Below are 14998 nucleotides of genomic sequence, written 5' to 3'. Positions count from 1 at the left end.
GATTATTTGTTCAGCATACACATTAAATAGGTATGGTAAAAGAATACAACCCTGACGCACACCTTTCCTGACTTTAAACCAATCAGTATCCTCTTGTTCTGTCCAACCCACTGCCTCTTGGTCTATGTAAAGGTTCCTCGTGAGCACAATTAAGTGTTCTGGAATTCCCATTCTTTGCAGTGTTATCCATAGTTTGTGATGATCCACACAGTCGAATGCCTTTGCATAGTCAATAAAACACAGGTAAACACCCTTCTGGTATTCTCTGCTTTCAGCCAGGATCCATCTGACCTCAGCAGTGATATCCCTGGTTCCACGTTCTCTTCTGGAACTGGCCTGAACCTCTGTTGATTTACTGCTGCAGCCCTTTTTGAAGGATCTTCAGCAAAATTTTGCTTGCGTATGATATTAAATGATATTGTTCTATCATTTCCCCATTCGGTTGGATCACTTTTCTTGGGAATAGGCATAAATACGGATCTCTTTCAGTCAGTTGGCCAGGAAGCTGTCTACCATATTTCTTGGCATAGACGAGTGAGCACCTCCAGCGCTGCATGTGTTTGTTGAAACCTCTCGATTGATATTCCATCAGTTCCTGGAGCCCTGTTTTTCGCCAATGCCTTCAGAGCAGCTTGGACTTCCTCCTTCAGTACCATCGGTTCCTGATCATATGCCACCTCTTGAAATGGTTGAATATCGACAAACTCTTTTTGGTATAATGACTCTGTGTATTCCTTCCATCTTCTTTTGATGCTTCGTGGGTCGTTTAATATTTTCCCCATGGAATCCTTCACTACTGCAACTCGAGGCTTGAATTTTTTCTTCAGCTCTTTCATCTTGAATGCCGAGCGTGTTCTTCCCTTTTGGTTTTCCATCTCCAGCTCTTTGCACATGTCATTATAATACTTTACTTTGTGTTCTCGAGCCACTCTTTGAAATCTTCTGTTCAGTTCTTTTACTTCTTCAGTTCTTCCTTTTGCTTTAGCTGCTCGACGCTCAAGAGCAAGTTTCAGAGTCTCCTCTGACATCCATCTTGGTCTTTTCTTTCTTTCCTGTCTTTACAGTGACCTCTTGCTTTCTTCATGGTTGATGTCCTTGATGCCATTCCACAACTCCTCTGGTGTTTGGTCACTAGTGTTCAGTGTGTCCAATCTATTCTTGAGATGGTCTCTAAATTCAGGTGGGATATACTCAAGGTCATGTTTTGGCTCTCGTGGACTTGCTCTGATTTTCTTCAGTTTCAGCTTGAGCTTGCATATGAGCAATTGATGGTCTGTTCCACAGTCAGCACCTGGCCTTGTTCTGACTGATGATATTGAGCTTTTCCATGGTCTCTTTCCACAGATGTAGTCCATTTGATTTCTGTATAGTCCATCTGGCGAGGTCCATGTGTATAGTCGCCGTTTATGTTGGTGAAAGAAGGTATTTGCAATGAAGAAGTTGTTGGTCTTGCAAAATTCTATCATTCGATCTCTGGCATTGTTTCTGTCACCAAGGCCATATTTTCCAACTACAGATCCTTCTTCTTTGTTTCCAACTTTCGCATTCCATTTTCCATAGGAAAATTGGAAATCGTCAAAAATGAAGTGGAACGCATAAACATCGATATCCTAGGCATTAGTCAGCTGAAATGGACTGGTGTTGGCCATTTTGAGTCGGACAATCACATAGTCTGCTATGCTGGGAATGACAACTCGAAGAGGAATGGTGTTGCATTCATTGTCAAAAAGAGCGTTTCAAGATCTATCCTGAAGTACAGCGCTGTCAGTGATAGCGTAATATCCATACGCCTACAAGGAAAACCAGTTAATACGACTATTACTCAAATTGACGCACCAACCACTAGGGCCAAAGATGAAGAAATAGAAGATTTTTATCAGCTGCTGCAGTCTGAAATTGTTTTTAAGCCTAGTGGATGGCAAAACTGACCAATCCCCTTGTTAAGTTTCCATACATGTTATTTGCATGGTCCCCCCCACACAAAGGTACTATGTACATTATTAGCATACTTAGCAAGCTAGCCAATCCCCACAGTGGGCCACAAGTACCTTATTTGCATGGTCGCACCTGCTCATTTGGTGGGAGTTAAAAGACCATGGGGAATAAAGCCATATAAAGGTGATCCATCATATTGCAGTCTGCCTGTATGTTGTTGTTATGTGCCAACAAGTCACTTCTGACTCAGCAACCCTGTGTACAACAGAATGAAACTACTGCCTGATCCTGTGCCATCCTCACAATCGTTGTTATGTGTCAATCCATCTTGTTGAAAGTCTTCCTCTTTTGCACTGACCCTCTACCTTACCAAGCATCATGTCCTTCTCCAGGGGCCGGCCCCTCCTTATAATCCAAGGTACATGAGACGAAGTGTCACTACGCTTGTTTCTAAGGAGCATCCTGACTCTTCTTTTTCCAAATAGATTTGTTTGTTCTTCTGGCAGTTAGGATATGTTCACTGTTCCTCCCTAACGCCATAATTAAAAGGCATCAGTTCTTCTTTGGTCTTTCTTGTTCATTGTTCAGCTTTTGCATGCATATTATGCATATTAGGTTATAGAAAATGCCGTGGCTTGTATCAGGTGCACCTTAGTCCCTAAAGTGGCATCTTTGCTTTTAAGCAGTTTAAAGAGGTCGTTTGCAGCAGATTTTCCCAGTGCAATAAGTCGTTTGATTTCTTGACCCCTGCTTCCATGGGCATTGATTGTGGATCCAAGAAAAATGAAATTCTCGGCGGCCTTAATCTTTTGTCTGTTTATCATGATGCTGCTTAGTGGTCTAGTTGTGAGGATTTTTGTTTTATGTTGAGGTGTAATCCATACTGAAGGCTGGGTCTTTAGATCCTCATCAGTAAGTGCTTCAGGTGCTCTTCACTTTTAGCAAGGAGGGTTGTGTCATCTGCATAACACAGCTTGTTAATGAGTTTTCCTCCAATCCTGATGCCTCATTCTTCTTCATGTAGTCCAGCTTCTCAGAGTATTTGCTTAGCTTACAGATTGAATAAATACGGTGAAAGGATACAACCCTGACAGACACCTTTCCTGACTTTAAACCATGCAGTATTCCCTCATTCTGCTTGAACGACCGCCTCTTGTTGTATATACAGGTTCCACATGAATACAATTTAAGGGTTCTGGAATGCCCATTCTTCGCAGTGTCACCAATAATTTATTATGATCCACACAGTCAAATGCCTCAGCATAGTCAATAAAACACAGGTACACATCTTTTTGGCATTCTCTACTTTCAGCCAGAATTCATGGACATCAGCAATGATATCCTTCATTCCACATCCTCTTCTGAATTTGGCTTGAATTTTTGAGTTCCTTGTTGATGTACTGCTGCTACTGCTTTTGAATGATCTAAAGCAAAGTTTTACTTGTGTGTGATGTTAATAATGTTGTTTGAAAATTTTCGCATTCTGTTGGCTCACCTTTCTTTGGGGTGGGCACAAATATGGATCTCCTCTAGTCAGTTAACCCGGAAGCTGTCTTCCAAATTTCTTGACATAGGCGAGTGAGAACCTCCAGTGCTGCCTCCGTTTGTTGAAACGTCTCAATTGGTGTTTTGTCAATTCCTGGAGCCTTGTTTTTCCCCAGTGCCTTCAGTGCAGCTTGGAGTTCTTCTTTCAGTACCGTCGGCTCCCTCCTGAAATGGTTGAACATCCATCAATTCTTTTTGATACAGTGGCTCTCTATATTCCTTCCATCTTCTTTTGAGGCTTCTTTTGCTGTTCAACATTTTCCCCATAGAATCTTTCAATATTGCAACTCAAGGCTTTAATTTTTTTCTTCAGTTCTTTCAGCTTGAAAAATGCCAAGCGTTGTTCTTCCCTTTTAGTTTTCTTACTCCAGGTCTTTGCACATTTCATTATAATACTTCACTTTGTCTTCTCAAGCTGTCCTTTGAAATCTTCTGTGTAGCTTTTTTACTTCATCATTTCTTCTGTTTGCTTTATCTATTGGACATCCAAGAGCAAGTTTCAGAGTCTCTTCTGACATCCATTTTGGTCTTTCCTGTCTTTAATGACCTATGACCTTTGCTTTCTTCGTGTATGAGGTCCTTGAATGTCATTCCACAACTCGTCTGGTCTTCCGTCATTAGTATTCAGTGCATCAAATCTATTCTTGAGGTGTTCTGTAAATTCAGATGGAATATACTTGAGGTCGTGTTTTGGCACTTGTGGACTTGCTCTAATTTTCTTCAGTGTCAGCTTGATCTTACATATGAGCAATTGATGGTCCATTTCACAGTTGGCTCCTGGCCTTGATCTGACTGATGATATTGAACTTTTCCATCGTCTCTTCACACAGATCTAGTGGATTTGATTCGTGTATATTCCATCTGGCAAAGTTCAAGTGTATAGTTGCCATTTATGTTGTTGAAAAAAGATACTTGCATTGAAGAAGTCATTGGTCTTAGAAAATTCTGTCATGCGATCTCCAGCGTCATTTCTGTCACCAAGTCCATGTTTTCCAACCACCAATCCTTCTTATTTTTCAGTCTTTTTTTATGTAACCGGTCTTTTATCACCCAGCACTGTGGATGCCTCCTCACCCTGCCTGGGCTCTGACTCAGCATAGGGATTCTTTAAAGCCCCAAATGATGCCAGCGCACAGCCGAGAGAGAGCGCTGCTGAATCAGAGGGAAGGCGACCCCTGTTCTGTTGATTTCACTAAATGCTTTATGCGTCTGGATTAACTGAATGCCAGATTTTGAAGCCAGGTTTGGCAAAGTAGAGTCTTCCCAAGAAAGTGAAGTTTAAAGAGAAGACTGCGACTATGCACAGTAGAACATTAGGGTCAAAGCACTGCCTGTCTCCTGGAAAGCTTTGAAAAATATTTGTTTTGGAAATAAATCTGCTTGTAGCAAACAAGAATTTCAGTCCCTATCCCTGAATTACCTGTTTATAGGAAAAATATTTGAAAAGGTTAGTTGTCTTTGAAGAATATGCCTCGTTAAAGACTTAATGCTTTTTTTAACATTGCATTTTTTAAAAAAGAAGCTTTGTTTTAGAATAACTAGATTTGCAGAAAAAAAATGTAACTGAGTGCTGTTTACAGCGCTGGATATTTAAACAGGCAGAGTTCAGGCTGGGCCCGCTCCTTTTCTGTAGTCAGCTTCACCGTAAGTTAGAGAAGCCAAGCTACAATGACTTGGGCCTGAGGAGCCCCGTCTTCTCCTTCCACTTGCAGCCACTGGAAGAGGCTCTAGGCACCATAGGTAACAGGATCTGGGGCCGGCCTGCTTTAGATGGTCAGCATCTATCTTGCCAATTTTCATAAATCCATTTTTTAAAAATAGTCCACTGCCGCAGGTGGGTTTTTGTGCAGAGCTTCATACATAGGCAGACGTGCAGATAATCTAACTCCAAAGAAATCCAGCATCAGACCTAAGAAAATGCAGGAAAACACTCCTTTGGATTTTTTTGAATAAAAAGTTGTCATGGACATTACCTTTAGGGCGTGAATTTTGTACTTTAAGCTTTTGTGTAGGTATGCCCAGAGGAGTAGAAGTTAAAAGGCAAATATAGCCAACCCTACTATTATTTACTTAGTGTTTTTCTCTGATTCGACTCGCTGTTACCTTCCGCTTGTTCTAGGGAGACTATGAATTTGATGTGTTATTAGGTGCTGTTGAGTCAGTTCTGACTCATAGCGACCCTGCATACAACAAAAGGAAAGACTGCCCAGTCCTGCGCCGTCCTCACAGGTGTTGCTGTGTTTGCCCCATTGTTGTAGCCACTGTGTCCGTCCATTTCGTTGATAGTCTTCTTTTTCGTTAACCTTCTACTTTACCAAGCATGATGCCCTTCTCCAGGGACTGGCCCTTCCTGGTAAATGTCCCAAGTATGTGAGACAGAATCGTGCCATCATGTCTTCCGAGGAGCACTCTGACTGTACTTCCTCCAAGACAGATTGTTCAATGTGTTAGAGATCACCTAAAATTATCACAAGTCCTCTGGGCAGTATCTGTTGGGTTGTTCGGTTCTCTGGGGAACTGGGAACTGGATCTCTGTCTCTCCTTCCAGCTCTGAAATTCAATAAGCCTCGCATCTGGGGTTTCCTGTGTTGAGCTGAGAGGTTATACCAGTGGTTGTTTATGCCTTTTTCCCAATTGAGACCTAGAGCAAAAGTTGACAGCATTAGAATAAATGTTATATTTCAAAGCTGCTTTTCAAATGTGAGGTATAAATTATATTATCTTAATTTCTTATGATTCAGCACATTTCTTTAACCTAGAGTATTCTTTTTGTGTATCATTTTTACTCTAATTGAAGGACACGAAACCTGATCGTCTCAACTCATTTGTTCAGGGAGTTGCAATGGTAAATTCCCCCAGTAGGGAATACATTAATTTATAGGACACTCAGTACCTGCCTACAGTAAAGACACAGTAGGAGATATGCAGAACATACAGTTGTAATAACGTAGAGGAAGTGTGGAGTGTGGCCTGGAGAGACAGTTTTATGCTTACTTTACCGTTTTGAAGATGTCACACGAAAACACGTGAAGTATGATAAATATGTTTGTACCGTTACTGAATTAATTTATTCTGCATTATTTGTGGGGAAATTGCCAGAAAGCAATTGGATGTCACATATTTAAGTCAGATCCTTTGCTAAATGGAAATACATGAATTCTGTGTCTATGTGTATGTGTTTCTTTAAGAAGATATTATAAAAGCTCACTTTAATGGCGCCTTTGAAACCAAACTTAATGACATGTTTTGCAGAAGGGGTAACACATCGAGATAATGAGATTGGCTAATTTGTGTGAGTTTCATGTATCTTCTTAGTGTAAGTAAAAGACTGTGTTCTCCCCAGTCACAGAGATGAAGTGTTACCTTGCGTACTGTCTTGTAAGCATTTAATTTGCTACGTAAGTTGACTGCGAATATAGATAAGTAACCTTCTGATGTGACATTACTTTAACAGAGAGAAGGAGCAAGAAAGGGAAGAACAGTTAATGGAAGACAAGAAAAGGAAGAAAGAGGATAAAAAGAAAAAAGAAGCCACTCAGAAGGTGGGTTTAATCAATTAAGCCTGTGTTTGCGTCTGCCAGGCATTGAGGATAGGCGACCCCCTTGGCTTGGATACGTGGCATTTCAATAATGCTATTAGAGGCATTAGTTTGTTTTAAAAGTTCCAAAATTTGAAAGCAGAACAAAGTTAACAAATAGATATTAAATAATGCCACTAATTTTTGTGAAAAGAACAATCAATAATTTTGACAAAGTCAAGAGAGTTACCACTCAGCTGTTGTGGTGTTGCCTCATTGGTGTCGTAATTTAATCTCCACTTCCTTAAGCAAGTGTTAAAAGCTTGTTGGAGTTTGCTCTCTGTTCTCTTTTTGGTCCATCCACAGCATTGTCCTTAAGATGAGTCTGTCTGAAGCAAGGGACCTTTTAATAATTTCTTAAAGTTACCCCCTCAAAGAGGCTCCAGTGAGCCTGCTTAGTTCTTCGTAGGCTGTAGCATTGCATGGAGATTGGCCTGTCCTTGTGGAATTTGCCTAGGGAGAAAGACAAGATATTGAAAGAAAAAGGACATAGGGCCAACAGCTTCAACTGAAAGTCTAGCTGGAAGGTTTGTCTGAGAGCTGTCTGGATCAACAGTGGTTAGCGCATACCCCACATTCTTTCAGAACATGTCCATCTGCGTTGCCCATTGTCTGTTCTTACTTACTTCCCCCACCTCCCCGCTCTGCTATTGTTGCCCCCCTCTGGCTGGGCAGGGTTGCTTTGGTGCTTTTTTTTGGAGGCAAGATGATTTGACTCCAGTTCTTGCCACTACCCGAAGCACATGGGAAGCAGGGCCTGACTGTGGGACACATTTGAGGGTCCCTGCCATAATGCTAGCTTATCAAAGCTAAGTTTAGGAAGGTAGAAACTATTAAGAAGTTGAAGGGAACGCTAGATTTAAAACAGTCAAGGCAGTTAATGGAACACAGGTCAACGCAAGGTGTTACGGACACCACATGTAATTCCAGCATTATTGGATATAGAGTTTCCCATAATTCAGTTTTCCAAATTAGTGGAATAAATCATTTATGAGTACCAGCATTAAAACACACACACACACACAAAAACCCTGGAAGTATTTTCTGAATTGGATTGCATTCGACCCTACCATGTTTAACATATGAAATGTAATTTTATCTTTCTTCATGACTTAATTAAAAGGAACATTCATTCCTGTTTGGTGCTGTGCTTTTTAAGATCTTAAGATCTTGTCTGCTTTTAATTGTGTTTCTATTTCCGTTAATAGTTGTGTGCTTACCGGCACATCTTCCTGCTACCAGGTACCAGCTTCTAAGGTGTTGCTTCTAATCCATAATCTGAGCCTTTTAGAATTGTGTAAAATGACAGTAAAGAGTCTGAGTAAAGAAGTCACATCGTGACTCAGAGGCTACTTTGTGTGTTCTTTTGGGTACGCAGCCACATGCCATGTCATCAAAGTTGTGATGTGCAGGCCCACCAGCTGTGGGCATAACTAGGCCAGTGGGACCACAGAGCTCTTGGCCCTGGCTGGGCCCTGTACACGCTGACCCCTCCAGCTGGCGTGATGTGAAGTTGATCCTCAGTGAAGGCTTTTCTTCTGTCAGCGCACTCATATTTCATCCACTTAAATTCAGACAAAATTGGATTTTGCAGCTGGTGGGAATAAATGGTTAATAAGCTGAATGCCAGGGACTTGGGCAAAGGCTGTTGACAAGAAGATGCCGTGTAGAGCAATTGTTTTAGGCAAACCACGCTCCATCTTCATTCCTAACACAGATGACAGTGTTTTCTTAAATAAATAAATAAATAAATACCAGTATCTATAAATGGTTTACACATGCGTCTGTAAGTTTACACAGTGATCTCACAAAGAGAAAAACACAAGGTGGCGTTGGGTGTGTTCTAGAGTGAATTGGCATTGTTATGTTGAAGGTATAGTTCATACACCACACGGTCTCCCTTGGGTGCTCAGTCTCCCTTGGGTGCTCGCATCTGTCTGCATTAAGGATTGGTTAAGAAGTGACAGCAAAGGGGAAAATCACCGTAAATAAAATTTCAGTGTGGTTTATTATGAACAATAAAAATTCAGGGATTTTTGTTCTAAAACGTTCTAGGTTGGCTGACGTGGCCTTTGGTACTGTTTTATTATACTGAACCACTGTGTAATTTCAGAATTAAATTCCGATTTAGCAGTTGTGAGGAGAGAGTACAAAGCTTACCATGTGATTGTCTTAGTGACTTTCAACCTTATTGTAGAGACCGCGCCTCAGCTGGGAGGCATAAAATGTGCTATGCTGCAAAGAATTGTAGAGAATGTGCCGGAAGCTCTATTATGCAGCCATTTGTTCAGTCAGTCAGCAAACATTTGTCGTGGCTCTTCTTAGTTGCCTCCACATCTCTCATGCTTTTCACCCCATTGCTTTGTAAATCATCTCTTTGTGTCCCTCTTCCCTCTTGGCCTGACTGTAAGTTTCTTGCAATTTTGGATTTTTAGTAGCTTTTTTTTTTAGGGCAGTGCCTGGTGCATAGTAGGCTCTCAAGAAATGTTTGTTGAAGGAGTGAATGGACAAGAATGAATGATGGAAACTTAATTTTCTCGAACAGTTGATTTTTATCTAAAGCTTGAATAAATTGCTTCCACACCGAAATTAAACATGGGCTTTCTGTTGTATTCAGTGGCTGCCACTGTATGCTGTTTCTAGAGCCATCACTGATAAAACTGTTAGGTTTCCATTCATGAGAGAGGTGTCAAAGAAGAACAACATTCACAATCGTTAGGCTGATGCACGAAAAGAGCCTTGTTTAGTATTGGCGGAACGCGTGGTTTGACCGTCCAGCTTTTCAACCGGGGAGTAGCCCGTGTTCTAAGACATATCTGACGTTGTTTGAGTTTGTTGCTTACAGCTGGGGAAGGCATTGACTTCTTGCTTTAACTGATCTTCAAAATGACATTCTGAGAAATATTTTTAATGGTATAAAGCCTAAATCACCTTAAGGAATTGGTATGTAGGTGCAAGTAAGTTCATTCTTGGATAAGTGGGATGATAGAAAAATTATAAAAGGGTATTTAGAATTTAAGTCTATAACAGTACTAGGGAGCACGTCATTCATTTTAAGGATTTGTGTACCAGAAATTCAATAGGAAATTAACTTTTCCTTTAATGTGAGAATATAAGAAACACTCTAAGAGGCCGTGCAAGTAGATTGTTTAACTCAGTCAGTGTCTGACAATGGTGTATGCCAGAGTAAATTGTGAGGTGGCTGGCTAGCTACAGGAAAGACCCTCTAAAGATTGATGTGTTTTCCTAAACACCCATAGCAGTAACTTAGTATTATTACCAACCACAAATAATCAGACCTCTTCTTTTCTAGATGAATATTTTCACTGCAAAAGTAAGACAGGCAGTATAAAATGCTTTGGAAGATAAACAGCTGGGAAGAGGGGTTCGGAGTTACCTGTAATCTCAATAATGTAACATAACCACTGTTGGAATTCTGGCGTATTTCCTTTTGGATGTTTTTCTTACGCTTGACCTTCTGTGAGTTTGTTTTTATATTACAAAGCATATATAATTAGGTACCCTCCTTTACTTTTTCTTTTTTTTAACCATATCAGAAGCAGATTTCCATGTGCCCCCTATTTATCATTTCCATACTCTCTTAAAAACCCATTATTATATTCACCCTGCTCAACCTTTTGTGTTAATAGCTTCTACAGATATATTAGTTACTATATAAAGTACACATTTAACAAAACACTCTTTGTTCAGAATTTACATATTTCAGTCTTATTGCTCTATTTCATGCTACTTTATATAAACTTTGATAATAACAGCAAACATTTATTGAATATTGACATAGGATAGCTGATTTAATCCTCAAAACCCTTTGCAGGAAGATACTGTCATTATCGCCATTCACCAGATAGAGAGAAAACTGAGATCAGACAGCCAGAGAAAACTGAGATCAGACAGCCAGGAAGTAGCAGGGCTTGGCTTTGACTCCTGCTCTCTGACCGTGACCTTCAGCTACCTCTGATAATAGGCCCCTGAGCTTTTGCTTTCTAGATTTAAGATCTAGTGTTCGAGTCTGTACTCACAGGGGGATCTTCTTGTCTCTGTTGTTGTTGTTGTTAGGTGTCGGGTCGGTTCCAACTCACAGCCACTGTAGGTACCACAGAATGGAACACTGCCCGGTCCTGCGCCATCCTCACAATTGTTGTTATGCTTGAGCCCATTGTTGCAGCCACTGTGTCATCCATCTTGTTGAGGGTCTTCCTCTTTTCCGCTGACCCTGTACTTTACCAAGCAGGATGTCCTTCTGTCTCTATGGATAATTTAATTTCTGGGCCTTGTCCGTTTGTTTTTCTCTAGTCACAGCAATTGAGTTGGCAACCAGCCTTTCTAGTACAGGGACCTCATGATGGAATGAGAGTGGAATGCCTTCTGTTTTATTTTTAGTATCTTCCCAAGTACAGGTTGTAGCTGGTGGCCATTGTCTTTAGAAGGATGTCTAAACAAAATCCTAGGTTCATTTTCTGGATTTTGACTGTGGTGGGGTAACTGACAATTTGAACTGTACTTGAGTTGTCAAAATCAAAGTAGTTTTATAAAATAGTACTGGATTAGGAGACCAATCTCATTTATTTATGTTTGTTAATTTATTTTGCAGGTCACGGAACAAAAAACCAAAGGTAAGCTTTTTTCCTTTCTTTTTAGAAGTCATTAAAACTTCTTGTGTTTAGATTTCACATACCTGCTGACTCACTGTTCAATCCACTTGAAAAGAGGGGGTGGGTGTAGAGGAATTAAGATTGGGTGTTTGCCTTCACTAAGGAGCGGTAATGACAAATTAGAAGTACTTATAGTCATGTTTCTAGTTGACCTTAAATTTGTTAGGAGGTAAAACGGGTTAGAAAAAGTAATACCTTGATTTGAAAGTATGTGGGTCATGATTTTGAACTGGAACTTTTTTCAAAACTTAGAACAACAACAAAAGCCAAACATCAGCTCTTCACTTACAGGTAGGAGCTGCAGTGAGTTATTAACCACCTCGATTCATGCCACTGAGTCTGATAATTGTGTCTGAAAGCTGAACGTTACATCTAGGATGTTTATGCTACTTTCTGAGCCTGGAATATGCTTTTTCAGAAGATAATATGTTTTGAGTTGGTTAACTCTGTTACATAATAGTCATGTGGTCTAAGCAGATGCAGATGTCTCCTGGGTCATTCCCAACTTAGTACTCTTTGTCTTTTTTGGTTCTTTCTCTCCTGTTAATTTTGATGGTGCAGTTTTGTCTGGTGATGGTCATACTTTCAGTCAGTTCCCTTTAAGAATGGGAGACTTAATTCCTTGAGAAGAACATTCTAGCTCCTATCCTTGCTCACCTAAATATGTGGTTCTCTACTAGGATATGCAATACATTCTTTTGCGTAGACTTGTCAAAACTAGGGCATTGAACTGGTTCAGTCGTGGCTGATGAAGCAAATAGGAACAGACCCAAAGATTTCGCAGATTCAGCATGGTACCCAGAACAGGAAAAATTATGGGTCTAAGCCCGGGAATGGGAGACTTGGAAGAGGCATAGTGAGCCCTTTCAGGAGCTTGATATGTAAGGTTAGGTTAGTGGCAGGACTATGGAAGATCAACACACATTAAAAGCAGCAGAGTTGGCCACCATCTTTAAGCGGGGCAGAGCTGTTTTCGGATGGTGCTTAAAATTTGAGGGTAAGAGATTTGGTTGCTATGCAGTGTGTACACTGCCCTTGTTCTCTAACAGGGAGATTAAATTTCTAGCAGGGCTTCGACCTGTAATTTTTCCCGTCCCGACTATCTTTCCAATTAATTGTAAGTTTAAAAATTCAGGCCTGTTCTGGTGATGCTTCCTCAGCCATGACTGAACCAAGAACTGATTCAAAGCCCTGGTCAAAACACACATGCCCAGGCCTCCTCCCAAACTTTCACAGTCCCAGGCCACAGACCTAGCAGATGTATTTGGAAAAACTCTGCAGATGACTTTAGTACACACTCCAGGTTGAGAACCACTGCCCCGGATGAAGGGAATCAGATGTAAATCAGACGAGACATTACTGTAATATATTCCTAATCAAAAAGCATTTCGGAGGAGAATGTAGTCCAGGGACTTCGTAGCAGTTTATAAAACGAACTTAGAGAAACAGTTATTAATTGGAATTATTCTAATCAGAATAGTATTCTTCCCTTGTACATTCATCCAATCCCCGACCCAGAAGTAAGCTTTATTTTGGAAGTATCGTTGGAAATTACTTGTTTGAAACAGAAATTATACTTCACTGTAAAAATAGTGTTATTCATAGTGGTACAGTGTCTATATTTTCTAAACCAACATACTGTCTAGGAAAGTATTTGGGCATGTAAGTATTTATATTTATAGGACTTTTTGATGATTTATGGAGACAACAGATGAGAAAATTGGCATTTTCCTGGAAAATCTAGGCTCTGTGGTTGTTGGAACATGGTGGTTGGGTTCTTAGGTCTGGCCACAAATCTAATTCTCGTGAGGCCAAGTAGCAGTTTTACTATAGAAGTAAGCTACTCTGCATGGTAAGTGGTGTTTCTACTGGAAACCTGAAAATCCATTAAGCATTCTTTCTTGGGATTTTTTTCTTTTTTGGTACCAGGGTAGTTCTCAGAAACATAGTCCTCTTTCCTCTGCTAGTGTCTTAAAAATTAAACTTTCTTTTTCACTCACTACCAAATTTTGCTTCCAATTAGCATCTTTTTCATATTTACAATAGAATGGAATATAGCCCCACAGTTCCCATATCCCTCCCAATCAAAAAAATAAAGTAAAATAGTCTTTTTTTAAATTTAATTTTGTTGCTCTTGTTGAGACTGTGCACAGCAAAACATATACCAGTTCAAGTGTTCTGCATGTACAGTTCAGTGATGTTGATTACATTCTTTGAGTCATGCAAAACCGTTCTCACCCTCCTTTTCTGAGTTGTTCCACCCTCATTAGTGTAAATTAATTGCCCTCTAAGGTTCCTTTCTAATCTTTTGAGTTGCTGTTATCACTTTGATCCCATAAACATAGTTCTTAAAAGAGCATAATGCTCAAAGCAGACATTTTTTTCCAGTTAAGCTAAACTATTGTTTGATTTTAAGAAGACTTCAGGGGATATTTTTGGTTTCAGGTTTAAAGATTATCTCAGGACCGTAGTTTCAGGGGTTCATCCAGCCTCCATGGCTCCAGAAAGTCTGGAGTCCATGAGAATTTGAAATTCTCGTATATATTTTCCCCCTTTTGATCAGGATTCTGCTATAGGATCTTTGATCAAAATGTCCAGTAATGGTAGCTGTGCACCATCCAGTTCTTCTGGCCTCGTGGAGGCAGTTAGTCTCTTGTTCCATATCCTCGTCCTATACCTGACTCTCTTCCTCTGTTGCTCAAGGCTCTTTTCAAGCTTTTAAGACCCCAGCAGCAAACCAGGAGGTGGAGCAGAACCATTAAACACATTATTAAGCTAGTTAACTGGGATGTCCCGTGAAACCACAACCCTAAACCGCCAAACCAAGGAACCAATTTTTGGTTGTACATAAGCAGGCTCTGCAGCTATTCATTTTGGTTGATGTTGTAAATGTATCTGTCACACAGCTCAACTTTTTACAGGAGTATAACTTACTGACAGCAATTACGATAATTGGCTGTGCAGCCCTACCATTAATCAGTGTGATTTTTCCATCACCATTAACCCCTCTTTGCCTCTCCATCCATCCCACCTCTAGTAACCACTAAATAAACTTTGGTCTTATATATTTGCCTATATTTGTGTTTTTATGTAAGTGAGGTGATGTGAAGTAAAATAATCTTAAAGTGAGTTGAGAACTTATCTAGGATCTCTTCAGGGATTTAAGGAGCCCTGGTGGTACAGTGGTTAAGAACTCAGCTCCTAACCAAAAGGTTAGCAGTTCAAATCCACCAACCACTCCTTGGAAACCTTATGGAGCCGTTCTAC

At 40.3% G+C, this 14998-nt stretch overlaps 1 protein-coding gene across 16 annotated transcripts in view; it reads left to right on the top strand.

Annotated features, from left to right (window-relative positions):
* The window catches only part of TNRC6B (trinucleotide repeat containing adaptor 6B), a 300739-nt gene that overhangs the window by 214508 nt on the left and 71233 nt on the right, over positions 1-14998 (top strand). For 13 of the 16 annotated variants that reach the window (XR_010321683.1, XM_064283467.1, XM_064283470.1 and 10 more), the window contains 2 exons: positions 6935-7022; positions 11671-11692. Coding sequence is in view for 13 of the 16 variants with exons in the window: in XM_064283467.1 (XP_064139537.1) it covers positions 6935-7022; positions 11671-11692 (110 nt within the window). In the remaining 3 variants the exon portion in view is untranslated. Of the gene's footprint in view, positions 1-6933; positions 7023-11670; positions 11693-14998 lie in introns of those variants that run through there. The other 3 variants (XM_064283474.1, XM_064283479.1, XM_064283478.1) reach the window with 2 other exon arrangements.

Source organism: Loxodonta africana, chromosome 4 (genome assembly GCF_030014295.1).
Source record: "Loxodonta africana isolate mLoxAfr1 chromosome 4, mLoxAfr1.hap2, whole genome shotgun sequence".
Taxonomy (NCBI): Eukaryota; Metazoa; Chordata; class Mammalia; order Proboscidea; family Elephantidae; genus Loxodonta; species Loxodonta africana.
The sequence above is the reverse complement of the archived record's forward strand: the minus strand, read 5'-3'. Positions and strand labels throughout refer to the sequence as shown.